The sequence below is a fragment of the Mesoplodon bidens genome (assembly GCF_964165515.1).
Source record: "Mesoplodon bidens genome assembly, chromosome: Y".
Taxonomy (NCBI): Eukaryota; Metazoa; Chordata; class Mammalia; order Artiodactyla; family Ziphiidae; genus Mesoplodon; species Mesoplodon bidens.
Genome location: NC_138180.1, coordinates 50,441,498 through 50,469,419, shown reverse-complemented (window position 1 = coordinate 50,469,419; position 27,922 = coordinate 50,441,498). Strand labels below are relative to the sequence as shown.

At 39.4% G+C, this 27,922-nt stretch overlaps 1 protein-coding gene across 2 annotated transcripts in view; it reads right to left on the bottom strand.

Annotated features, from left to right (window-relative positions):
- LOC308609616 (neuroligin-4, X-linked) overlaps window positions 1–27,922 on the bottom strand; it is a 450,486-nt gene that overhangs the window by 14,009 nt on the left and 408,555 nt on the right. For both annotated transcript variants that reach the window (XM_081223341.1, XM_081223342.1), the window contains one exon: window positions 1,297–1,482. In XM_081223341.1, coding sequence (XP_081079467.1) covers window positions 1,297–1,482 — 186 coding nt within the window. The remainder of the gene's footprint in view (window positions 1–1,296; window positions 1,483–27,922) is intronic.

Here is a 27,922-nt window from a genome sequence, read left to right as displayed (position 1 = left end):
CTTTTTTAATAAAGGGTTAAAACAAACATAAGCTTTTCATTCTACCTCTCCTCAGTCATTACGAAATAAAGAATCAAGAAATTCAGACTTCACAAGACTTAAAAATCATCGTCAATCATATCTTGCTAATGAAGCATTCAAGGCACAGAAAGAGTCAGCAACTTGTCCACGGTAGTGTAGGAAGAGAGGAAAAAAATGGGATGCTGTCCTGTGGCACGATGATACTTCCCTTTTTTTTTTTTTTTTAACATGTTTAGGGTACTTTAAAGAAAGATAATATAAGACTCTTTAAAGAAATATAATTCCTTTAAAGTTTCAGGTGCTTTTCATAAAAATGGTTCAAATAGATGTGGTACATCCTTAAACCAACCAATGACACAGAAGGGAACATAACACGACCTTGATGATTTAGACTGTTATTATGAATATTCACTGGTACTTGCCAAAGTGTCCCAGGGCTGCATTTTCTTGTTTTGTTTTTATTTTTATTCCATTTTTGAAGGGAGAGCCAGGAAGTTATTAAGGTGCCTCCAGGCCCACTGCACCCAATTTCTGTTGATTTTTCTTTTAAAAATCTCTCATCTGATATTGCTGGGAACCTCCATCACCAATGGACCGGAGGAATCAACCTGAATTAGTTTGCATCAATGACGTGACTTTATAACCATATGGCTACAAGCTTCATTTATCATGAAATCTAAAAATCTGGAACCATCATCCACATACTGATTCCCTTTCATATTTCTTCTCCCAAGGTGAAAATTGAAGTTAATAAAATTTAAAGTTGTCCAAATAAACTCAGACAGGCAAAAGCAGGATGTAGGCATTTCTAAAGAGGTCATTTTTCTCCAATTATTGTAAGCAATGCTCTTTGCCATAAGCCTAAGTGAGAAAAATATATTGTTAAATAGTTAATAATTACTGTATTGTATATTTAAAAGTGGCTAAGAGAGGAGATCTTAAAATTCTCATCAGAAGGAAAAAAATTTGTAACTAAATGGTGACAGATGTTAACTGGACTTCCTGTGGTGATTGTTTTGCACTGTATACCAATGGCGAATCGTTATGTTGTACACCTGAAACTAATCTAATGGTGTATGTCAATCATACCTCAATTTAAAAAATCAGAAAGCAAGTTAAGAGAAGAGGATGTGGATGCATGTCACTTGGGGGATTTTCTGTGGAGGTTTCAATAGAGACTATGGCCACCCTGCATGCACCTTGAATAAGAACTCAATATGGGTTCATTTCTGGGCCCCAGGGTTCCCTGCCCACTGTGGGGATGCTTTTTATTACCTTCTGAATAGTGAGATAAGGTCAAGAGGCTGACACAAGAAGCACCCGCGCCGGAGCCGAAGATGGTCACTCTCTTGGGATCCCCACCGAAGGCCCCGACATTCTCCTCAATCCAACGTAGTGCTTGGATCTGATCCAGGAGCCCATAGTTGCCTTTGGCCGCCTGGTCGCCGGTACTTAAAAACCCTGTGAAAGAACACAGGATATTTGGGGTGGTCACCTACAAAATATACGTCAACATCGCTGCTATTTGGAAAGACATTCCCTGGTTTACTTTGTTCATTCTTTACTTTTCCTTCCTATAAATGAGAAGCAACAGTGTAGCACCTTTTTCATGGCAGAAAGGAGTATATTATGTAAATAAGAGTTACAATGTTTTTTGTTTCTTTTGACACTATAATAAAGTGTCTCATCTGGGGGTTTGTATGGGGTTAACATATAAGGCAAAATGAATCTAAAATATTTACAATACACGACAATATCAGGAACCTATACACTTTACTAGATTTAAGTTATCACTCCTGTGTATATGTTGGTTTTCCTTGGGAAAACAAAAAAGACTCCTAAAAGAAGTTTTTCAGGGCAAAACAGTGTGTGTGTCGGCATCTGTGTATAAGATTGGATGCACTGTATATAAAACCAGTATAGGTTTGCTTTTCCCATTGAATTCCTCATTAATATTTTCATTTAACTCCTTTTAATGCTTAAATTTCAAAGTAAATTATAGCCATCATGTCATGACACACTTAAATAGTTTAGGATGCATCTCTATTTTTCTATATAAGGAAGATATCACAGTTACATGCAGAAACTTATAATTCTTTAATCTCAGCCAAAAGCCAGTGCATATTCAAATCTCCCCAACTGTCCCCAAAATAGCATGGGCTGGTACATTTTATTTTAAAAAATAGGAGGATTCTGTAAATTAAGCAATTAGATTTCACTCAAGGCATCAAATTCTAAATTCTTCCTTTTTTTTAAAGCTGCAAACAAGGCACTACGGGCATTTAATTGTCGCAAAGTGATCCGTTTTCGAGACCTATCTCATTCCCTGCTCCTCTCACACTGCAAAAAGATCTTGACCTGGAAACTCTGCTTTCCTCTGATGTTTGAAGGCATTTTTTGGGAGAGACACTCTCCCACTCAGATTCAAAACTATGAATATTTTATAAAGCATCCTCCAAGCTTAAATACTTGTACAAACTTTAATCCAACTTTATGTCCAAATCTGTCTTGAATAAGCCTTCTGGGGGAAAAAAAAGTCATAAAAAGTTGGGTTTTCTTTTCTTTTTTTTTTTTTGCGGTACGCAGGCCTCTCACTGCCGTGGCCTCTCCCGTGGCGGAGCACAGGCTCCGGACGCGCAGGCTCAGCGGCCATGGCTCATGGGCCCAGCCGCTCCGCGGCATGTGGGATCTTCCCAGACCGGGGCACGAACCCGTGTCGCCTGCATCAGCAGGCGGACTCTCAACCACTGTGCCACCAGGGAAGCCCTGGGTTTTTTTTTTTCCACTTCCCATTCTTACTTGCCCCTACACGAAATGCCCAATTATGATATTTTTCCTTTCTGCACCATTTCTTTATTCCAAGGGTCATGACGTTCACCCATTTCAACGAATGCTTATTCAATAACCATGGAAAGCAGCTGCAGTGTTTATATGAAGACAGACTGATCCAAGCCCTAAAATAACAGAAATGAGAACCAATGCCTTCAAACACATCCCTAAGCAAAGCTGACGGCAATCCAAGAGGCTCTTGGAGTACCAGCTTCTCAAAACCTAAAACAGAATCATAAAGAATGAGATCTTACACCTACTGAGGAGAATGAGGCTTCCCTTCCAGAGCTTGCCTGAGTACCTGTGGGAAATGGGAGATGGGAGCCAGGAGGGCATTCGAAATGGTCTGGTTCAGAAGAAAGCAGCCAGAAGGGTTATTGTTGCTGTTATTCTAAAAATCACAATAATCGGGGCTCACGATAGCCTAGCCCTACAGGTAGATGCAAGATGACAACAGCCAGGTTGAACATTTAGGGCACGTTGCACAAACACACTCCCCTCTTAGGTTCCTGGGGATGGAAGTGAGATTAGCTCTGATGAGAGGGGGGTGTTCAGATGTTTCCAGGCCCTCCGTGTTTAATGAGCAATTACTAATTAGTGTTTCATGCCCGTGAATGTCCTGGGGCCTCCGCATTCATCCCCCTCTTACGTTTTACCTGCTTTCCCATAAAATGTATCACGCCCTGCTTGGGAGAAAAGCGTCTTTCATGCGACTTTATGGACGGAACGGGCTTATAAGGGCAGCCTGGGTGCCGTGTAAGAACCATAAGACAAGCCTCTCTTCCCACATTCAGGAAAGAGGTGGTTCATTTCTAAAGGCTCCTGGAATGTTCTGGCAGAACTATTCTGTTTTTAACTCATCCGTCCTCTGCCCACCTCCCTCCTACTCTCTGCTTTCACGGAATGACCTAGTCGCTTACTGTTTATGGGGAGGGTTTGCAACAGATGGTATATCGCGAGGCTTTATGAAATCAGAGCCCCTCCGTCCCCGGCAAAACACGGCTTCTAAAACCTCCCCGACGGCGGGCTCATTCATCTTCCATACCCTGGCAAATCTGACTGCTCCTAAGAGCAGCCCCTGGAAAGCCTTGATCTTGGCAATTCTGCTCGCCTTCCAGAAGTCCTGAGGGAAACAGCTCTCCACGTGTCTCTGAACTTGAGCAAAGGAACGTGGGTTTTTCGGAAGCTGGTGTTTCCATAGCGTCTGCCGTGAAATCTTCATTTATTGCAACTTCCAGGAATTGCTTTTGTTTGTTTGTTTGTTTGTTTTTTTGGTTCTTTTTTAAAATTGAAATGATAAGCAGGTCAGAGTCCCCACCGCAGGGAGAGAATGAATGCAAGTCATTTTATGTTCCCTTTTCTGATTCTGACTGTCAAAACACGGTGTTTGATATAACCCAGACAGAGGATGTGTGTGGGTTTCCTAGCGTGGGACTGTATGAACAACAACATGAGAGCAGCGCATCAACTGGGAAACAAACACACACGTTACCAGACATCGAAGCATCCGCAGAAGTCAGTTTCCCAGATGAGCACGTAACTTTCCTTGACTGGCTGATGCCAGTGATTTTAAACAAACAGCTCCTTTCATGGACCCCAAATCCTCTCAGCATTTCGGCTGATGAAACATTGGTTTTTGAGGTTTACTGTCTCTGAACTGAAGCTTGTCAAGCAGTAAGCCATGACCACTCCGCACACACGACCGAACAATGAAAGAGACGCACAAAAGAGGCCATTTGAATTCACACAGATTAATGACTAGACTGATGCTGAGTTTCATTCAAAGTAGTGGAAGGAACAAAATGCACAAATACACGGGACATGCTGAGTGGCTATTTTAAAACTTGGTTCATGGAAAAGATGCTTCAAAAACCAAAATCCCATTTCCCACCTGCATGCTGAATGAAATGAACATAACGTATGTTGTATTTGGTCTTAATATTGCTCTAGAATAGAAAGTTTCAGGGTTTTAGGACAGCCAATCATGATCTAAATGGTTCTCGTTCATTTGAATTGCAGGGCTTTAGGAGAATGATTCCAGGCCACATGGTTCTCCGTTCACTCAGGTCAACAGTAAGAAACCCAGAGGGGTCAGATGTGGCTGGATTTTGGTTTGTTTTAACATGACTTTAATGCCACAAAGGATTTTATCTCTTAGGAAATAATTAATTACATAAGCAGAGTAGGCATTTTTTTGATGACCATTAAACAGATGATAATTACTAAGTGAATACAGAAAAATATCTTTTATATTTTTAGGGTGTGTATTCACCTGTAATTGCAGAATTAATCTAGGGTCTCAACTATATTTCTAAAAGAATTCTATGTATGTGTGCATATATATGTATATGTTTGCATAATGACCTATTTTGATTATTTGGTTTCTTTGGAGTAGCAGGAGCATTTGCAAAATACAGCAAATCACTAGCCTTTATTATATCAGAATCCCTTCCTCATATTTGTATATATATGAGTGCAGACATATATATATATATATACACACAGACACATACACACATATATATACATACACACATATATATGTGTGTGTGTATTTGAGTGTGCGTGTGTATTTGAGAGAGAGAGTGTGTGTGTGTGTGTATTCATACACACAATATTTAATTTAATGGAGTAAAAGCAAAAAGGAAATGTTTAAATGAAATTGTTTCAATGAGAACAGACAGAATTTACTTTAGGTCACACAAATGAGCCCAAACAGAAATCTGTGTAATGAGAATCACAGCAGAGGTAGAAATGTGAAAAACAGGCCAATAAATGCACATCTATATTCTTTGATGTTTACAGGAAATTACTCCCTGGGTGCGTTTATTACAAAGGTGAAAGTGAAGTTTTCTTATTGGAACCATTTATGACTTAACCAAAGGGCACAGATTCTAAAGGATAGGATGAAAGGGAAGGGGGTATGCATTCAAATTCTGCAGGCGTGATAGGCAAAGCTAATTGAAATTGTGTCTGTTTTTATGACACGAGTCATAACTGATGCCGCTTCTATGGTATCTCATCATCAGCTCAGTATCACACAGAGCTATTTCCAATGTCCGTAGAATAAATCGAAGATGCTTATGAAGGACACACGATTTCTACAGCATAGGTTTCCAAACCTGGGGCCCATGTGGGATTCCCTGCACTGTTTTCATAAAGTCTATTCTATCCCCACAGCATGATTTAGAATGAGGCTGCACAGATGTCTTAAAGCACTTTAGTTGAAATTATATGGATTCACAAAACTAAAACCAGTTATATTCTGGAAACAAAATACAAAGTGATAAACAGTTTATTTATTACACAATGCCAATGAAAAGGTGAAGATAATTGGTAAACATGTTTCATGATGATGAAAATTTGGCAATAGCCAGTCTGGAACCAAACCCCCTTTGAGGAGCCAACTTTAGATTCTTTTTGGTTCAAAACCTCATCCTTGATTATTTCTCCAGATTTGTTGATGACTCAAGCTCTACTGGCTGCCAGATCCTTTTGGTTTGATTTCTTGAATAGCTCATACACCTCATCACTCCTAGGATTCTGCACCCACAGTGCCCGAGATAAGAGCTCCAATTCACTGCCTCAACCTTGCTGCTTCCAATCCATCTCTACAGTATCAATCTAATCATGGCGCTCCCCAATGGATACAAATTGACAAAACTCATGAAAATGAAAATCTGAATCCCTTTGACCCACGAGTTCTATTTCCATAAATGCTTTTTCTATAAAAAAATCTCTATCTGAAAGTACAGAAATAAGTCATGCAAGGATCTACAAATAGAAATAGCCATGCAAGAATCCAATCAATTCTTATTGATTATAATTTTGAAAATAGGGATGACAGGAATCTCAAGGTCCATGAATAGGAGATTTGTTGCATGAATTCTGTTGGCTGAAACCATATAACGGGAGGCTCGTTGTGTGTATAAAATGATAGAGTATTTAAATGTGTAAACACAGAACCACATCCAAGTTCTCTTCACATAAAACCATGAGTTGCTGAATACTGTGTCTTATGATCTGATTTTTATGAACATCATCAAATGGGTGTGTGAAATACAAACTCTGAAAGGAAATCAAGCAGTTCATAGCATTTCTCCATAGGAAGGTAGCTACAGGTGATTTTCACACTTAATTTTAAATATCTGTGTGCTTTTTCTTCCAACTTGCAACTGCTTTTTTAGCAATCATACACACACACACATACACACACACAGAGCAAGCTTGTTTTAAAGTCAAATGCATTAGTGGGATGTCCAGGGCCATTCCCTGTGGTCCCACCTCTACATCTCTGGACATGCTCTACACACGCCCTTTAGCCTACAAATCTACCACATGACACGTAACTGCCCCCTGGGATATGCCCTGCCTTTCTATCTCTCTTTGCCTTTGTATATTCACTCTTCTCCATCTCTTCCTAGGATGTTCTTTACAGGGCTGCTTGGATCCTGTAAGCTGCCTTCCTCCTGTAGATGTGGCCTCACATCCAACCCCACTATTTGCCCATGGGGTACAGTGCCACCCGGAGGGAGACCAGCTCTGTAACCTCCCTGGTCCAACCCCTTACGCAGCAATCACCGGCAGATACAGGCACTGCCATTTTATCTCTTTCCCTCCACCAATGCGGGTCCCTTTTCAACATTTTCCTAAGGGTCTCAATTCTCTCAAGTCAGTAAATTGCTTTAAGTGAGTTTCTATGATAGAACTGACCACTCTATAGGAAGGGTATCTGCCCGCAGGTCCATAGCCCGGTTATTGCTTGTACTGGAATCAGTCAAGTCAGCCTTGGATTTGAATCTACAGGAAAGCCTTGGGCTATTACCCAAGATTTCAGAGTCCTTTTCATTTTGTTTATGGTTTCCTTTACCGTGCAAAAACTTGTAAGTTTGATAACTTACAGAATGGAAGAAAATATTTGCAAATGATGTGACTGACAAGGAGCTTAATTTCCAAGGTAAACAAACAGCTCATACAACTCAACAACAAAAAAAACAAACAACCCAGTCAAAAAATGGGCAGCAGACCTACACAGACATTTCTCCAAAGAGATACAGATGGCCAATAGGCATGTGGAAACATGCTTAACATCGATAATTGTTAGAGAAATGCAAATCAAAACTGCAATGAGGTATCACCTCTCACACCAGTCAGAATGGCCCTCATCAAAAAGTCTAAAACAATAAATGCTGGAGAGGGTGTGGAGAAAAGGGAGCCCTCCTGCACTGTTGGCGGGAATGTAAGTTGGTGCAGCCACTGTGGAAAACAGTATGGAGGTTCCTTAGAAAACTAAAAACAGAGCTACCATATGATCCAGCAATCCCACTCCTGGGCATATATCCAGACAAAACCATAATTCAAAAAGATACATGCACCCCAATGTTCACTGCAGCACTATTTACAATAGCCAGGACATGGAAACAACCTAAATGTCCATCGACAGATGAATGGATAAAGAAGATGAGGTACATGTATACAACGGGATACTACTACTCAGCCATAAAGAAGAAGGAAATAATGCCATTTGAAACATCATGGATGGACCTAGAGATGATCATACGAAGTGAAGTAAGTCAGACAGAGAAAGACAAACATCGTATGACATCACTTATATGTGGAATCTAAAATATGACACAAATGAATATATTTACAAAACAGAAACAGACTCACCGACACAGAGAACAGACTTGTGGTTGCCAAGGGGGAGGGGGTGGGGGAGGGATGGACTGGGAGTTTGGGGTTAGCAGATGCAAACTGGTATATACAGAATGGATAAACAACAAGGTCCTACTGTAGAGCACAGGGAACTATATTCAATATCCTGTGATAAACCATCATGGAAAAGAATATGAAAAAGAATGTATATGTGTGTATAACTAAATCATTTTGCTGTGCAGCAGAAATGAACACACTGTAAGTCAACTATTCTTCAATAAAAAATATTGAAAAAAATAAAAAATAAAAGACTTCAAAGCTTCATTTTTCTCAGCTGTGGAATTGAGAAGAGTAAGTATCCAACACATAACATAGCTTGGGGACCTAACTGCACTGTGTCTGATGGACAGTGTGTGTTTAAAAACAGTCACCGACTAGACTGATTTCCTTGATACGAGAAACACATATAGCAAGTGAGGAGAGGTCTCTGTTGATAAATAAAATGGGTCTGTAGGGAAAATGGATTACTGGTCTACTTAGACTTAGTCTTTAAGATTATGCAGATGATAAACCTCATGTGCTCTTCGACTGCAAATGTGGCTGGTGAATAATTGTGCATGAAGGTGACAGATATTTCTTTACAGTCTGTTTATTAAGTTTTTATGAGGTGCTTAAAGTCTAAAGAGAAAGGCAATGCAAAATGTATATCGCAGGCTTATTCATGCTGGGAAAATTATGGAGATGCTTATTCAAACAACATTTATGATATACCACAATGACCCAAGTAATGTGCTAAAAGCTGAGGGAAAATGATACATTAGAGTGGATTTCCACAGATATTTTAAAAACTTACACAAAATCTTTTTTTTCATGTGTGAGCTTCAATTTGTTTTTAATAAGAATATTTTAAAACTTATTAGGATTGTAAGTCATACGTTTTGCCAACACAGTATATTTATGAAACATACATAAGATATGTATTTAGTACCTATATGGTATTCAGGGTACCGTAAATTGCATTTAAGAAAAAAAGATGACATACACCTCTATGTTACAAATGTGAAACAGGATTTGGATAATTCCTCTTAAAGTGAACAAATTTAAAGTAGGCTGCTCTGTTCTATCCTCAATTGCAAAACAAGCATGATCGTAGTGGGGTTTCCTAGTATTTATTGTTGGATATCGTCGGTGGGCAGACAAGAATTAATCTGGTTTGTTCTCATTTATCCATAAGATGATCACAACTGAATATAATAAAAAACCACGCATTCTTTTTCATCTCTATCAAACGCCAGCGATGTCTACTAACTCACATAATGTTTTCTGTGTCCAGAAATATTCCCAAGCTTTCCAATGCTGGTTTTCTCTGGGAAACTTGGAACATGATTGAGAAGACTGTTGATGGTTTCTTTTGCTGTGTAAAAAGTCTGATTAGGTCCCATTTGTTTACTTTTGTTTTTATTTCTACTGCCTTGGGAGAATGGATAAAGAAGATGTGGTATAGATATACAATGGAATACTTCTCATCTATATAAAAGAATGAAATAATGCCACTTAAAGCAACATGGATGGACCTAGAGATGATCATACTGAGTGAAATAAGTCAGACAAAGACAAATATCCTATGATATCACTTATATGTGGAATGTCAAAAACTGATACAAAAGCACTTATTTACAAAACAGAAATAAACTCACAGACATACAAAACAAACTTATAGTTACCAAAGGGGAAAGGGGGGTGGAGATAAATTAGGAGTTTGGGATTAACATATACACACTATTATATATAAAATAGATAAACGACAGGTCCTACCGTATAGCACAGGGAACTCTACTCAATACCTTGTAATAACCTATAATGGAAAACAATATGAAAAAAATATGTAACTGAATCACTATGCTGTACACCTGAAACTAATACAACACTGTAGAAAAAAAAAGAAGACGACTGTTTTAATTAAGAAAACCACTGGGACAATCTTAGAGGATATAACACATTAGCAACAAGTGAACAGAATGACCTATAAAAGGGCTAAAATCCCAATAGAATGTTTAGTTTCAGTTCGGAAAGGTTATTGAAGAAAGAAGGTGATATTTCCCAGCAATGAGTGTGTATATACCGTCCATGTATCACACACAAAAACTGTCCCTTTCGTTGAATGCTTTGACCATGCTCTTTGCCTTGTTCTCAGTTACTATATATTATAACTCTCCTAATATCAGTGTTTTGGGGACATTTCTGCTATTTTTCTTTCCAAGGATGGCTGGTTCCCATGCCCATGACTCTCAAACTCCTGTTGTCCTCGACCACAATGCATACTTGAGATGCCTTTTCTAAGCCCCATTAAAGTACCTTTTCTTCTTACAAGACCCCAAACGGTAGCTAATTTTGAAACTGTATGCTTTCAAACCGGAAGAGGATTTCACCAAGTGCTCGAGATGAGATTTTGCAATTCTGTGTCCACGAAAAAGGACAGACTTCGAATTTGTGAGCAGTCACAAAATCCCATTGTCTCTCTTACTGTACAAATATTTATTGTTATAACTGCCATTGTCATTTTTGATAACTCTTTCCTAGGGGCACATGGAGATGCAGGGAAGGCTTTACTGAGAAATTTGGATGTTAGGAATTAAGCCTCCTCCCTGAAAGAAGTAACATAGCAAAAAACACTAAATGGGTCACAGAACAACACCGATATGGGCAAATTCATCTCAGGAAGAAGGTAACTCTCTGTTCTTACAGATTAGATGTTAAACAACTCTAAGTGTGCCAATTTTCTATTTAAGAACTTTTTACACCTCACAAACTTGTGCTTCAACCATTTACCTTGCAGTGGCCGAAAAGCAAAAGCAGAAGCAGAACTGGAGTCGACGGTGGGAAAAGTACAGATTTTAAGATAATGAAAATGTAATAAAGATTAAATATTAACAAGCACATGGGGTTAATGGACAGCTCATTCAACAGAACTTCATGAATCTCTGGAATATTCCAGGCACTGCTTGGCCTTATGGTGAAGAGAAAGCCACCATTTATGAAGGGGATAAAACTAGATCTTTGACCACCTGAAACTCATGTTCTACTGTGTGTAGATGGACAGTAAATAAAAACTAAATCATGTATGTAGTAGGAGTCTCCTATTGCTGCTGTAACAAATTACCACCAACCAAGTGGTTTAATACACACATACGTCTTTTTTTATTATCTTCTTTCTTAAATTCATTTTTCATTTTAAAGTATGTTTTTTAATTAAGTAATTAATTAATAATTTTTTGGCCACGCCATGTGGGATCTTAGTTCCCCGACCAGGGAGATCAAATCTGTGCCCCCCTGCAGCGGAAGCGTGCAGTCTTAACCACTGGACCACCAGGGAACACCCTACACACATATTTCTTATCTTACAGTTTTGGAGGTCAGAAGTCTAAAATGCTTCTGGAGGGATATTTCTTCTCTGAAGCTTAATGGAGAAAATGTTTCCCCTCCTTCCGTTTTTTCTAGGTTCAAGAGTGTTGGCAGTCACAATATAAGGGGCAGAGTCACTGGTCAGGGAGGTCACTGCAGACTTTGGTTTGTTATTTTTAATGTCATCGGTGAACCTGCCAGCCTCGGCAGGAAAAAAGGGCATGGAACCTTCCCTCACCGCCTCCTCTTTTATCAGCAACCCTATAACTGCTCTTCATAAAGAGGCAGGAAGAAAAGGGAAAAGTTCTCTCTACCCAGACACAAAAATCCTGGAACCGAGTATGTCTCTCTCTCTCTTTCCTTTTTGCTTCATCTGCCAGAAATTGTGACCAATTTTATGTTCAACTCAAGTACCGGCAAGTCTCTGTTCCTTTTGTGTCTCTAGATGGAATCTGGACTCTTTTATTTTTGGGAAAAAAATGCACGGGGTACTATATTCTGATGTTGCCTCAAACAGTTCTTAAATTGAGTGAAATCAAATGAACATATATACACATGCGTGTGTATATCTCTATACATTTTGATGTTCTAATCATGTCTAAGTGTACAATTCAATGGGATTAATTACATTCACAATGATGTTCAACCATCACCACTGCCTTTCTGCAAAACTTTTCATCACCCCAAAGAGAAACTCTCTAACTATGAAGTAGTAGGTCCCACTGAGTCACGTGTCCATAAGATGTGTTACCTACACATTGGGCTAAGTCCACTTAAGTAGGTGTGATACCTGTACTAATGACCAATGTCACCCCCTACCATTCCCACCTGCAATGATGGAATGGATCTTTTTGTTCCCCTCAAATTCATAGGTTGAAATCTTAACCTCCAATGTGATGGAATTAGGTGGTAGGGTCTTTGGGAGGTGATGAGGTCGTGAGGTTGGAGCCCCCATGAATGGGATTTACGCCCTTATAAAAGAGACCCCAGAGAACTAGCCATGCGAGGATACAACTTCAAGACGTCGGCAGTCTGCACCCGGAGAGAGGGTCCTCCCTCGCCCCCAGAACTCGACCACTCTGGAACCCACATTTTCCAGCCTCCAGAACTATGGGAAATAAATATCTGTTGTTTATAAGTCACCCAGTCTGTGGCATTTCATTACAGCAGCAAATCAGTCTGAGACACCACTACCGCCTGAAACCCAGCAGGACCTTGGGGGACCTTCCCAGGGACAGATCCCTCCCTGATATCCCCTGCCTCTTATTTGCAAAAAAGCTTTAGCCTCCTAGGCCTTCAAAGAGCAAATTTAATCAGAGAAGTGAGAAAATATAGAAACAAAGGAAAACAGTCAAGCAAGACAAAAAAATAGTAATAGTTTAGCCATTAAACAAAGTCAAGGACCTCTGGTTCCTCCCCAAGGACTATAGATCATATTCTGAGCCATGTCCTTTGAGCCGTTTTGCAGATACTGAAACCTCCACCAGGCGGAAGAAGTTAACTGCATGATGCCCACCAGCAAGCAGACCCCAGACCAGCTGGAACCAGAGGGTTGATGATTGAAATTTCTGAAACATCACCCTGTTATCTCACTGTCAACCAATCAGAGAATTGTGCACAAGCTGATCACCTACTCTGCAACCCACACTTCTAATGCTGCCTTTAAAAAGCCTTCTCTATTTACAATAGCCAGGATATGGAAGCAACCTAAATGTCCATCAACAGAGGAATGGATAAAGAAGATGTGGTACATATACACAATGGAATATTACTCAGCCATAAAAAGGAACAAAAGAGTGTCATTTGCGGAGACGTGGATGGACCTAGAGACTGTTATACAGAGTGAACTAAGTCAGAAAGAGAAAAACAAATATCATATAATATTGCTTATATGTGGAACCTAGAAAAATGGTACAGACAAACTTATCTGCAAAGCAGAAAGAGAGACACAGACCTAGGGAACAAACTTATGGATACTAAGGGGGGGCAAGGGGGGCAGGATGAATTGGGAGATTGGATTGATTATATGTACACTACTATGTATAAAACAGATACCTATTGAGAACCTACTGTAGAGCACAGGGAGTTCTACTCAATGCTCTGTGGTGACCTAAATGGGAAGGACATCTAAAAAGGAGGGGCTATATGTATATGTATAAGCTGATTCACTTTGCTATACAGTAGAAACTAACATAACATTGTAAAGCAACTATACTCCAATAAAAATTGATAAAAAGAAAGCCTTGTCTCAAATCCACCAGGGAGTTCGGGTCTTTTGAGCATGAGATGCCCATCCTTGCTTGGCACCTGCAACAAACAATGTACTTTCCTTCACTGCAACCTGGTGTCAGTAGACTGGCTTTACTGCACGTCAGGCAAGTGGACTCAATTTTAGTTCCCTAACACGCCCTTGCTGGCTAAGAGATCTGAACATCTATCTCTCCAATGAAGAGTCCTTTAAAACGTCCACCGTCGGGCTTCCCTGGTGGCGCAGTGGCTGAGAGTCCGCCTGCCGATGCAGGGGACACGGGTTCGTGCCCCAGTCCGGGAAGATCCCACATGCTGCGGAGCAGCTGGGCCTGTGAGCCATGGCTGCTGAGCCTGCGCGTCCAGAGCCTGTGCTCCGCAACAGGAGAGGCCACAACAGTGAGAGGCCCGCGTACCACAAAAAAAAAAAAAAAAAAAAAAAAATTAAATAGAGACCTCAAATAACACCTAACATTTTTACACAAAACACCTTATAATTAACAAATTCATTTTATTTGTGTGGCTGAAACTGAGTTTTCTTTCAATTACCAATATTTCTGGCTTCTTGAGTTAGGTCTGTGGCAAAACCCTCATATTATTTTAAAAGCCTAGGGTAACACCAAACAGTTGATTAATAATGAGTTATTTTTATGAGAAAACTAGCTGATTCTCATCTAGATTTTTTTAATCACCGTCCTTGCCCCAGCTCCATATTGTGTACCTGGTAAACTGGGTAAAAAGACTGTTCTTCTCTACCCTCCCTGCCCGCATTAAACATCTAGAGATCTTTTAAGAAATGCTCATGCCTAATCCCCAGTGGTAGAGATTTTTTAAAATTAATTTTTATTGGAGTATAGTTGCTTTACAATGTTGTGTTAGTTTCTACTGTACAGCAAAATGAATCAGCTAAATGTATACATATATCCCCTCTTTTTTGGATTTCCTTCCCATTTAGGTCACCACCGAGCACTGAGTAGAGTTCCCTGTGCTATACAATAGGTTCTTATTAGTCATCTATGTTATACATAGTATCAATAGTGTATATATGTCAATCCCAATCTCCCAATTCATCCCACCCCCCTCCTTGGTATCTATACATTTGTTCTCTGTGTCTGTATTTCTGTTTTGCAGATAAGGTCACCTGTACCATTTTTCTAGATTCCACATATATGCGTTAATATATGATATCAGTTTTTCTCTTTCTGACTTACTTCACTCTGTATGACAGTCTCTAGGTCCATCCACGTCCCTACAAAAGACCCAGGTTTGCTCCTTTTTATGGCTGAGTAATATTCCATTATGTATATGTACCACATCCTCTTTAATCCATTCCTCTGCTGATGGATCCATTTAGGTTGGTTTCATGTCCTGGCTACTGTAAATGCTGCTGCTATGTCTGACTGACTTCACTTAGTATGATCATCTCTAGGTCCACCCATGTTGCTGCAAATGGCATTATTTCATTCTTTTTTATGGCTGAGTAGTATTCCACTGTATATATGTAGCACATCTTCTTTATCCATTCATCTGTCGATGGACACTGAGGTTGCTTCCACGTCTAGCCAAGACTAATAGCCTTATTTTCAATTATCTTAAGGGTTCTTGATGATTGCTGGTGACTAATGCCGACTTTTATTAAAAAAATATCTACTAAGTTTTTCAACTGATATTTTACAGACCCTTGGTGATGATCTTCTAGATCTGTGACTTCATGTGGGGTTTCACAATCTGGTGATTGCCTCTTGTCCCGATTTCCTCTGCATTCATTATCTGGAAATCCAGGTTCACTCATCAACTTTTGCAGCTACTCTGAAATTCAGCAGGTATAGGGAGGGTGAAGGGAGCAGCGTGCTTCTGTTTGTACATTTACTGGTGTTCAGAGAAAGTGGTTGTGCTCTGGCAATACGAACAATGAGTTGTTTTGTTTGGAAGACTTTTTTTTTTTTTTTTTTTTTTGCGGTACGCAGGCCTCTCACTGCTGTGGCCTCTCCCGTTGCGGAGCACAGGCTCCGGACGCGCAGGCTCAGCGGCCATGGTTCACGGGCCCAGCCGCTCTACGGCATGTGGGATCTTCCCAGACCGGGGCACGAACCCATGTACCCTGCATCGGCAGGCGGACTCTCAACCACTGCGCCACCAGGGAAGCCCTGGAAGACTGTTTTTTTAGAGCAGTTTTATGTTCACAGCAAAATTGAGAGGAAGGTACTGAGATTTTTTTTCATAGACCGTCTGCCCTACCCCCAGCCTCCCCCTTTCTCAATATCCCCACTAAATGGTGCATTTGTTACAATTGATGAACCTCCGTGGACATGTCATTATCACCCAGATCCCATGGTTTACATTAGGGTTCAGTCTCTGTGTTGTACATCTATGGATGTGACAAATGTATAAAGACAGGGATCTGCCATTATGGTATCATACAATGCAGTCTCAGTGCCCTAAAAATCCTCTGTGCACTGCCTATTCACTGCTCCCTCCCCCCTAACCCTTGTCAACTACTGTTCTTTTTACTGTCTCCATAGTTCTTCCTTTTCCAGAAGGTCACAGAATTACAATCCTACAATATGCATCCTTATCGGAACTGGCTCTTTCGCTTGGTCATATGCATTTAAGATCCCTCTGTGTCTTTCCATGGCTTGATAGCTCATTTCTTTTTATTGCTGAGTAACAGTTCATTGTCCGGATGGACCAGTTTATTTATCCATTCACCTACTGAAGAGCATTTTGGTTGCTTCCAAGTTTTGGCAATTATGAATCAACCTGCTAGAAACATTCCTCAGAAGGTTTCTGGATGGACATATCTTCATCTCCTTTGGGTAAATACCAAAGAGCATGATTGCTAGACCTCTTATACCATTAGTTTTATAAGAAACTGCAAAATGGTCTTCCCAAGTGGCTGTACCATTATGCCTTCCAACCAGAAATGAATGATAGTTCCTGTCGTCCACATCCTCACCAGCATTTGGTGTTCTCGGTGTTCTGGATTTTGGCCACTCTAGTAGGTGTGGAGTGGTATCTCACTGATGTTTTGATTTGTATTTTCCTGATGACACATGATGTGGAGCATCATTTTATATGCTTATTTGCCATCTGTGTATCTTTCTTTGGTGATGTGTCTGATAAGATCCTTGGCCCATTTTTTAATTGTTTTCTTTGTGTTGAGTTTTAAGAATTCTTTGCAACCAATGACTTTTTATATTGACTATCATGATGAAAACATGGATTGTGATACATCTGTTGCATTTCGATTCACTACACCCATTATTCTTATGGATGCTGAGATTCTCCCATTATGGCTAATGAGGGTCCTCTTCCAGTTGACTTTTGGGGTCCTTGTGTTTCTCATTTCCTTGTTTTATACACAAACCTATACACATACATACACATGCACATACATACATACATACATACATACATATATATATATATGACACCAAATTATTTACACTGGTTTTATGTTGTTAAAATAATTTCCTTCTTTATGCCCTTTGACATTCTCAGTTTATAGCACTGAAGCTGTATTGTTTCAGCAAAGAGACAGTTCGAAGAATATAAAGCATATTTAAGGAAAGCAGATACCATCCAAAATGGAATTCAGACCAACAGTTCACACCTAAGGTATTCTGAGGTCTCAGAATTGTTTTGGGAAGCAACGAAAATGCACTAAGATGACTGCTGTTGAGGCGCTGCAGCCAACTTTCAATCAATGGTACTTTCTGCAGCAAATCTGGGAGTAGGTTGTGTGTGGAGATGTAGCATGTGTCAACAAACTTTAAGAAAAACATCACTAAGTATTAAGTTTGGAACTCAGCCTGAAGCAAATATTTCTGTTTTATACGTTTTTCTAACAGATGGACAGTAGAGGTGAATGGATATTCTTCTTGCCCGTTTGCTCCTAAATGAACCAAGGGGAGCACAGAAGTGGGTAAAAGGGAATTTACATTAATTCTTGCAGCAGCAAAGTGAATGTTTCAGTAAGGTACTACAACATGACTGCAGGAACCCACAGGACTCACATCTCCCCTGCTTCCACCACCAGCAATCTGATACCAACTCCAGCCTGAATCTTGAGGGTATCACATGGGCTCCACGTTCAAATTTCCCCATGCAGAGCAGAGTTTTTCCACTCAGGCGCCCTACTTTCTATAACCTCAGGGTATCCCATATTGAGCAAAACATCTTTATTTCCCACAAACTGGTCTTCTTACCTCGTGTGTCCCCATCACAACCATGTTCTCAGATACTCAGGTTGAAAACATCTAAATTCTTATTTTTGCCATGGCTTCTCCTTTTAAAATCTCAGAACTTGGTGGACATTTGGGCTGAGCTGATATTTACCTTTAAAATGTTCACTGCACCTGCTCCTTTTCATTTGATCACCCATCTCCAACTCTAGAGGAAAGACCTTCATCCACAGCTTCTCAGTGATTCACGGTCCCCCATTCTAAACTTTCCTGAACGCCCAGACTTTGTTTACTGTCCTCCCACTAAATCTTGATGAAAACTAATTTCCGTCAGAATTCTTTAATAGTTATCTTCTATAAGATTAAGCTTCTAGTACAGAGTCACAGCCATAGAGAACAGACTTGTGGTAGCCAAGGGGGAGGGGGATGGGGGAGGGATGGATTGGGAGTTTGGGGTTAGCAGATGCAAACTGGTATGTACAGGATGGATACACAACAAGGTCCTACTGTACAGCACAGGGAACTACATCCAAGCTCCTGGGATAAACCCTAATGGGAAAATATATTAAAAAAGAACGTGTATATGTGTATAACTAAGTCACCTTGCTATATAGGAGAAATTAGCACAACACTGTACATCAACTATACTCCAAATAAAAAAACATTAAGCTTCTAGTGTTTTCTTTCAAAGCTATATATACAATCTTGTTTTTTTTCATCTACTATTGGTTTACTATCCTTTTCCTGTTCAATCAGGTTACTTCTATAAACTATATGTTTCCATATTCATATTATGTCCATTTGATGCTCTCATTACATGAATATTGAATGGATAAATATATGTCCTCTTAACGGGTGACAGGTGGGCCCCCTACCTTCCCAAAATTCAGGTTTCCAGTATTGGGGTGATTTGAGTGTTAGAAGGGTACAGGGATTGACTGATAGGATGGCAGAGGTGATTAAATTTATAAAGGTGTACACCTATCTTAGACTGTTTGCTAGCCAGAGTCATTTATTTTCAACAGATGGCGCATAGCAGACCTTTAGAGATGTTGTTCATGGATTGCATAATTATGCATTTAGCAAGAATGCGTGGCATACCTCCTACCGCAATGATTTCCAGCTGAAAGTGCTGTATCTGGTCTTCTGCAGAAGCCCCTAGGAGCTTTACCTTCCGCTTGCAACAATGTAACATGGATGGAGCTGGCTACATGGAAAGGGGGACCCCTTCCAACAATGTCACCTTAGCCTTGTTATAAAGTTGACGCCCTTGAGCTACTAATTAATCTGCTGAATGCAAAACACAATGCTTGTTGTCTGTCAAGCTTTGTTTTAGAGATACAAGCTTGTCCATTTGGAAGCAAAATGTATATGACTCTTGTTAATAAATGACTCTACATTAAATTTTGTTTAATATACAGGTATTAGTATAGATAATAGAGACTGCAGATACCTTGTTAGACATCATAATGTTTTATAATATATACATATATTCCTATGCTACATTGATATTCTATATGATTGAACTTAAGTGGGTGTGTATAATCAGGGAATTATAGGAGAAAAATCACTAAGTAGGCATCTCTTTATAGTTATAGGCTGGAATAAATTAATATTTAGCTAATATAATACAGATACAGATTTTATGAAAGTGGTGGGGCAAGATAAGGGTAGGGGATTAAGAGGTGCAAACTAATATGCATGAAATAAACTGGCTATAAGGATATAATGTACAACACAGGGAATATAGTCAATATTTTATAATAACTTTAAATAGAGTACTACCTATAAAAATGTTGAATCACTATGTTGTACACCTGAAACTAATATAATATTGTGCATCAACTATACCTCAACAGCAACAAAAAAACTTGGTTCTTCAAGGAGCAGGTGCACAAATACTGTATAATATTACTTATCTGTGGAGTCTAAGAGACAAAACAAACTTGTGGATATAACAAAAGGAATCAGACTCACACATATAGAGGAAAAACGTGGTTCTCAGTGGGGAGAGGGAAGGACAGAGGGGTAAGATGGGGGAGGGGAGTAAGAGGTACAAACTATTATGTATGAAATAAATAAACTACCAGGATATATTCTACAGCACAGTGAATAGAGCCAATATTTTATAGTAACTTTAAATACAGTATAATCTATAAAAATCTTGAATTACTATCTTTACACCTGGAATTTAATAAATATTATAAATCAGCAACAACAACAAAAAATTAACTGGCACTTGACCAGCAATACAAAACAGATGACAATTCACAATTCCTATGATATCAGAGGGTTCTAGGCAGCGCTATTCAAAGTGTGTCTAAGAAGCTGCAGTGACCATATCATAAGGGAACCAGTGAGATATGGAAATCCTCAGGTCACATCCCAGAGCTACTGAATCCAAATTTGGGAGGGGTGGGCTCAAGAATCTGCATTTCAACAAACCCTTCAGGAGATGCTAATAAATGCTAAGGCATTTGCATACAGTGCCTTTGACCATAACTATAACTACCTGTCTATAACTATATGGTCACACCGATAACCCAAATGAAAGATTCGGATAAATATATTTAAAAGACACTTGATAGACCTAACCACTGACTACAGTTCCACAAACAAGATAAAATACGTGTGTGAGGATGTCTTCAAACTTATGAATTAATGTGACTGTATTCCGTGCTGTTGGGGAAGCAGGCTACTCCCTTCTCCAGATGATACCATCTGAGTCTGACATTTGTCTTTGGGAGTCTACATCTGGACACTTGTATGAGGTCTATGGGATCGAGCTGTGAAAGAGCCACCTCTGTAAAGAAGAAATATTCGACAATCCAGGAATACTGGTTTCACCTGGATGGCAGGATAAAAAGAATTTGCTCCAAACACATCAGTCACCTTTTCAATTGCCCTATCTCCTCCTTGGCTGTATTTTCTGATGTATTCCAAGGTCCTTGGTCCTACTGTTTTACCTTTTCCTTTTCCTATTTTGCCAAATTTCTTCAAACTTCCAGCTCAATGACCTACCCATCATGAGGGGCTACACACTCATTGCAGGAAATGCTCCATCATTCCAATCCAAACTCAAGGGATGTTATATTTTTTTGCCCTTTCATATGGAAAGAAGTTACATATTTCCCCACAAACCAATGGTTTCCTATAGTTGTTATTTTTTGGGGGGGGGTGGCGAGCGGGGAAGGAGACAGAATGGGACAAGTATGCCCTCTAGAGCTCATCACAAGCCATTTGTTAAAAAAATCATATGGCATTTTGCTAAGTGAAATAAGTCAGACAAAGACAAACACTGTATGGTATCACTTATATATGGAATCTAAAAAATACAACAAACTAGCGAATATAACAAAGAAGAAGCAAACACAGATATAGAGAACAAAGTAGCGGTTACCAGTGGGGAGAGGGTAGGGGAGAGGGATAAGGTAGGGGTAGGGAATTAAGAGGTACAGACTACTAGGTATAAAATAAGCTGCAAGGATGTATTGTACAGCATGGGGACTATAGCCAATATTTCACAAGAACTATAAATGGACTATAACTATTAAAATTGTGAATCACTAGATTGCACACCTGTAACACACAACATTACAGAACTATACTTCAATAAAGAAAAATCATATGGCAATCAAAAATATACCAGCTGATTTTAACATATGCTCCCTTGATTGTCAAAACTGCAAAACTGTCCTTACGAATAAATAAATAGGCTTGTATCTGTAGTCATAGCTATGATGTGTGAAATTCTAAATCTGAGCATTGAGAAACCATCCATGGCATAGTGGGATTCCTTTGAGAAACAGATCAAAGCCCTTTAGGAAGTTTTTGACAAGTGAATAAATAATAAGGATGTACAGTTCATTTTCTGGGTAATCTTCTACGCTGATGTATATTAAGTAACTACAACCCATTAGGTCGACAGGGATGAAAGGAGCTCCCTGCCAGGGAAACAGTTTGTCATGTTTCACTCCATGCTACTCAAGTGGGGAGAAGGGTGCAGATTTGTTTGGAGGGTTCTGACTCTTTCCTTTAATATACACAAGACAGGAAAAATCATGATAAAAGAAGAAGACATTTCTCCTCCTTGTGAGATACTGAATAGCATGGAATGATGCTTTCTCCCCAAACGTCTACTTTTCAGGAATGACAGAAGTTAAGACCAAGCATGAATTTGCTGAAAGAATAATACAATAACAACAAAGTCAGCAATGTGTAAGCCACCCTGGAGAGAAAAGAGGTTGGGGATACCCTGTAAATGGCGGGTGGGATTGGCTGCAATTTCTGGCAGAAAGAAGACAGGGTAACAGAAAGAGGTCAGGTGGGAGGAAGGTCTGAGGCTGACTCCTGTATCTCCCCATCGAGGCCCTGAGCTAACCCCTGTCTAATTCCCCGTCCCTTCTCCTCCTCCCCACGTGACAAAGAAACCTTGAACAGCAATCAGGGAGTGGGACCCTGTGAGGACAGAGAAAAGCTGGGCTGGATTCAGAAACTGATTAAAAACAGGAAGGTCCACCAGCCACTTATAGCCATGTGTGGGCGTGTCCTATTTTATGTCCTACCCATCTGCACTCCCAGGGCTGGTGGAAAGCAAGCAACTGAAGCTGCCTTTTCCCGGCACTGCTTTTCCCAGAGAGTTTAAGGCTAAATTTTGAATGAGAAGCTCTTCCCAATAGGTTTTTACTTCACCAAGGGGATCATTAATCATTTGTTGTATGTTAAACTCTTAAAGAAACACACAAAATAGATAACTAATATGAACCTGCACAGGGAACTCCACTCAATACTGTTATGGCCTACATAGGAGAAGAATCTTAAAAAAAGAGTGGATATACATATATTTATAACTGATTCACTTTGCTGTACACCTGAAACGAATCCCACATTGTAAATCAACTATACTCCAATAAAAATTAAAAAAAAAAAAAAAAACACAGACTTGGACCTGGCCTCAGGTCTCAGCAAATCTACAATTACAGCATGCAGTAATGGTTGGATTTATTCCCCGAAAGGGAATTTAACGTTAAAGGCAAAAATATAACTATAAACACGAATATTGAAGCAGTTACCAAACACAGACACACACAGACACACACACACACACACACACACGGTCTACAGAGAAATGTCTTCTACATGAGACATAATTATAGGAACAGACCAATGTAGAAATATCAGGCGACTAAATAAATACATTCGGTTATATTACTGCATTATGATTACTGCATGAACAGGTTAAAGAGAAAGCAAAGGTAATCTTAAGAGATGAAGAAAATGCCTCAGTGAAACAGATTTATGAATTTACAAACATCTTATCAAATTAAGAAAGAGAAATAAACATTGCTTAATCTGAAAAAGGTCACTGATCAATATCCTACTCCAAATATTGCACACAATGATACATTAGAAGCTTTTCCCCAAAAGACAGAAGTCAAAGATACCCAGTCTCATTTGTATTCAACCTTATATTCAGATGCCCTAGTCAGCTCTGTAAGAAAAACAAAAAGTGTGATACAAAATGAAGATTCTCTATATTATTACAATATTATAGAGATATAATGTTCTCTAATACATATGAAACCCAACAATTTAAAAATTATTAAGACTAATGATAACATATGACAATATATCTAGAGTATTAACATACAAAAGCCGATATTATTTTTATGTATCACTCACAGAGTTTAGGGGAAAAATATTATTTTAAGATGTCACTGCCAAAGTTAGAAAATATTGATATAAAAGAAACTATACAGCTTTGCAAGCTCTAAATGGAGAAACTATAAAACTACTTGTTAAAATTTTTGGTCAAAAAACTTTATTTAAAAATTGTCCAGGGTTTCCCTGATGGCACAGTGGTTGAGAGTCCGCCTGCCGATGCAGGGGACGTGGGTTCCTGCCCCGGTCCAGGAAGATCCCACATGCTGCGGAGCGGCTGGGCCCGTGAGCCATGGCTGTTGAGCCTGCGCGTCCGGAGCCTGTGCTCCGCAACGGGAGAGGCCGCAACAGTGAGAGGCCCACGTACTGGAAAAAAAAAAACAAATTGTCCAAAAATTTTCAAAGCTCATGGAAATGTACACTGAAAAATCAGTGGATTTTGTATGTCAATGAAACCTTGAAAAAGATATAGAAGTTTACAGTCCCAAGATTAGAAAAGCAAAATAAAATTTAGACAATACCTAGTCCACTGATGGGTGGACAAATGTGCCCAACCATTTAAAGAGCTTTTGACATTTAAGATATGCAAATATAATACAGCACATACAGTAAATTGATTTATCCACAAAGACATTTCTACAGTATTTCAACAAGAGGTATGCACGGAATATTAGAGTTGCCCTGTTTACAGAAGTACAATCTGGAATAAATTTCCGGTTTCAGAAAAAGAGGGAAATATAGGATGAGGTAAGTATATGAGGGAATTCTGCGTTACCAGTGAGCATAAGTGAGCTACCATCACCCTGGTTGAACACCAAAAACACAGCATTCCATGAAAAATGCCAGGTGAAGACTAATATACAATGATCCAATTTATCGCAAACAGTCTACACTTAGTATATGAATAGGGTCATGCTGGTAGTGACGATTTTGTGTAAGTAAAATGTAGTAATAGAAGGAAACGATAAACAAGATTCAGACAGGTTATTACTCTCCTAGTAGGGCCAAAGGGATACAGTTTGGAAGGGGAAAGGGAGGGATCCAAAAATGTTCACTGAGTTCTAAGTTTATTTTAGGTGGTGTGTACAAAGATGTTTGTTTAATTATTCAGCCCATGGATGAAACCTTCTCTAATAATAGAAAAGAAAAAAAGAAGATTAAAATTGTCTTAAAAAGCTGGTTCCAGGACTCCATGAAGCAGCTAGAGATATTAAAAAAAAAAAAAGATAAATCCCTTTTGTATTGCAGGTCAAATTCAGCAGCGCGACAATCTGCATAATCACCAACCTTAGATTTTCTAATCCAGAGAAGCCAGTGGCTTTAAGTTTAAACAATGGTTTATCTGGAATCAAGAAAATGATGTTCTAATTCTTCCCTGTCTTCTGCCAAATGCTGTTTCTCAGTAACTAGAAAAAGGGAACCTTCATGAAGTCTCAATTAGTATTTATGAAGGCACTTAGTACAACTTTTTAGAAAAACTAATGTTCTACCATTCTCAGTTGCCACGTCTGGAGAATTTATTACTTATTATAAATTTTACCAGCAGTTTCCAGACACAGCTGAACACCTGGGATGTTTTTGCAAGAAGGTCCCAGACTAAACCTCCTGGAGATTCTGACCTATTGACTGGGCTCCTGGAATTGGCAAATAAGAATTATTCAAATGGCAAGAATAGTTAAGACAGATGATACACCTTCTAAGAGGATTCCATTGTGTATGCAGAACTATCTTAATAAAGGCATATGTTTATTATTATTTTGATGCAGAGAAGCAAAACTCATTTTAGGGAGAGAAGGGACTTACACTGTATTCTTGCCTAAATCATGAATGGCAGAGGGTGACTTCCAAAAGAAGAATAGATTATAAATATGCTTCAGCAAATTGGCCAGTTTGATGAGTTGAAACATCCAGAACAAAATCTCCCGGTGTAGGATGCCCAAAAGTAGTTATCAAAAGGGCCAGGAGATATTCCACTTGAAAGGTTTATCTTCCCATTATTATGATAAAATGTTCTCAGTTTCTCCTCAAATCCTAAGTTAAATCTAATAAATACCAAGTGACACACACACACAGATGAGTGGATTTCTGTATAAACTGAGAAGTAGTTGAGTTTTTCATGTTGGTACCCAAAGTGGAAAATAAACCATCCATATATAGAAGTAGAGAAAATTGGCTCCAGAAATAAACATGTTATTTCTGGAGCCCCCATCCATGCTCTGTAAGAAATTGGCAGAAATGTTTGGTCACGGGTTAGGACTTCAACATAGAGTGAATCTTGGATTTGAGTGAGTGTTATCTATGTCCACTACAAAAATGTCCATTCTGCTGGGCCAGGCACCTTGGTCACTTTTGCTCCTGGCTGTATCCAGGTGATACCTCTGGTACTCAATAAATATTTGTTGAAAGAATGGATTTTCAGGGATGTGAACATCCACAACTATCTCTCCATCACACAATTACACAAGTGTGTAATTGGGAAGATCACAGGTGAAGCCATGTCTATTTCACCTTGAACTCCGTACCAACACAGGTTGACCATGAACCTTTAACACCTGGTTCTCTAGTGGTTGAACCTTTTTCCAAAACTGCATGTGAGAGTCTGTCTGAGTCTGTGGTATCTGTAGGGCTGCAAGTCTGCGAATCCCACATCCACCCTCCAGGACCCAGACACTCATCTGCCCATGTGAGGGTTAGGGATGGGTTCGGGGTTCAGATGTGTGGTTTTTGGGTCAGGGTTTGGGTTCAAGTTTGGGTTTGGGTTGAGATTCGGGTGAGAAAAAGGTTTTGAGAACAGGTTTGGATTTCTGTACAGGTTAATAGTTCAAAGTCAAGAGTCAACGGGGAGAAGGTAAAGGGTTGAATATCAAAGGTCCAGGGTTAGGATATGTTTTGAATATGGATTCAGGTTCAGATTAGGGCAAGGCTAGATCTGTGTTTCGATGATGAGTTAGGGTCAGAGGTCAGTGTTAATATCAAAGAATCGTCTTTGCGTTAGGGGCAGAGGTTAAAGGTCATGACTAGGATCAAAGGCCATGGGGTCAGAGACTCTCTTTGAAGGTTGGGTTTGGTGTTTGACTCAAGGGTCAGTTGTCAAGGGTTCTGGTCATGGGTCAGGGGTCATTTCAAAGGTTTACATTAAAGTTAGGGGTTTGGTTTGGTTTTGGGTTTTTGTTCAGGTTTGGATTCATGATCAAGTTTGGGTAGAATTAGGATTCATGATCAGCTTCCATTTAGGGTTTGGCTGAGGGCTTAGGTTTAGGTCCACATTCACTGTTTGGGGTCATGGGTCAACTCAAAGGTCAGGAATCAAGGGTTCAATGTCCTGAGCTGGTGAGGGTTGGTGTTAGGTTCCAAGTTCGGATGTGGGTTCTGGTCAAGTTTCAGTGTTCAGATCAGGGGTCAAGAGTCAAAGGTCAAATTTCCAATGGGAGGAGTTAGAGTTAAGTGTCAAAGGTTAGAGGTCGGGTCAATAACCTGCATTTAGTTTAGGGGGAGTTTTCACATTTGAGTTTGGATTTTTGCAGATGCAAATTCAAACTCAGTGTATTTTTTATTGTGGTAAAATATCCATAGCAGAAAATTTGCCATTTGAACCATTTTAAAGGTGCAATCCAGTGGCATTAAATACTTTCACAATGTTGTGCAAGTATCACCCCTAACTACTTCTAGAACTTTTCCATCACCCTCAACACAAACTCAATATATTTTACCTTTCTGCATGTCTATGTAACTGCACGTGTGCCTACATTCTGTCTAGATATATAAACAACAAGATGTACAAATGAGTATATGTGAGTATCTATACATATGTACAGGCATACATGCATATACAACGGATTTGTTCACTCAGTCGTTTGTTCCTTTATGGACAGGATGCAATGCTAATAAATGACCTTTTCTGTACTCAAAGACATCATTTGGGT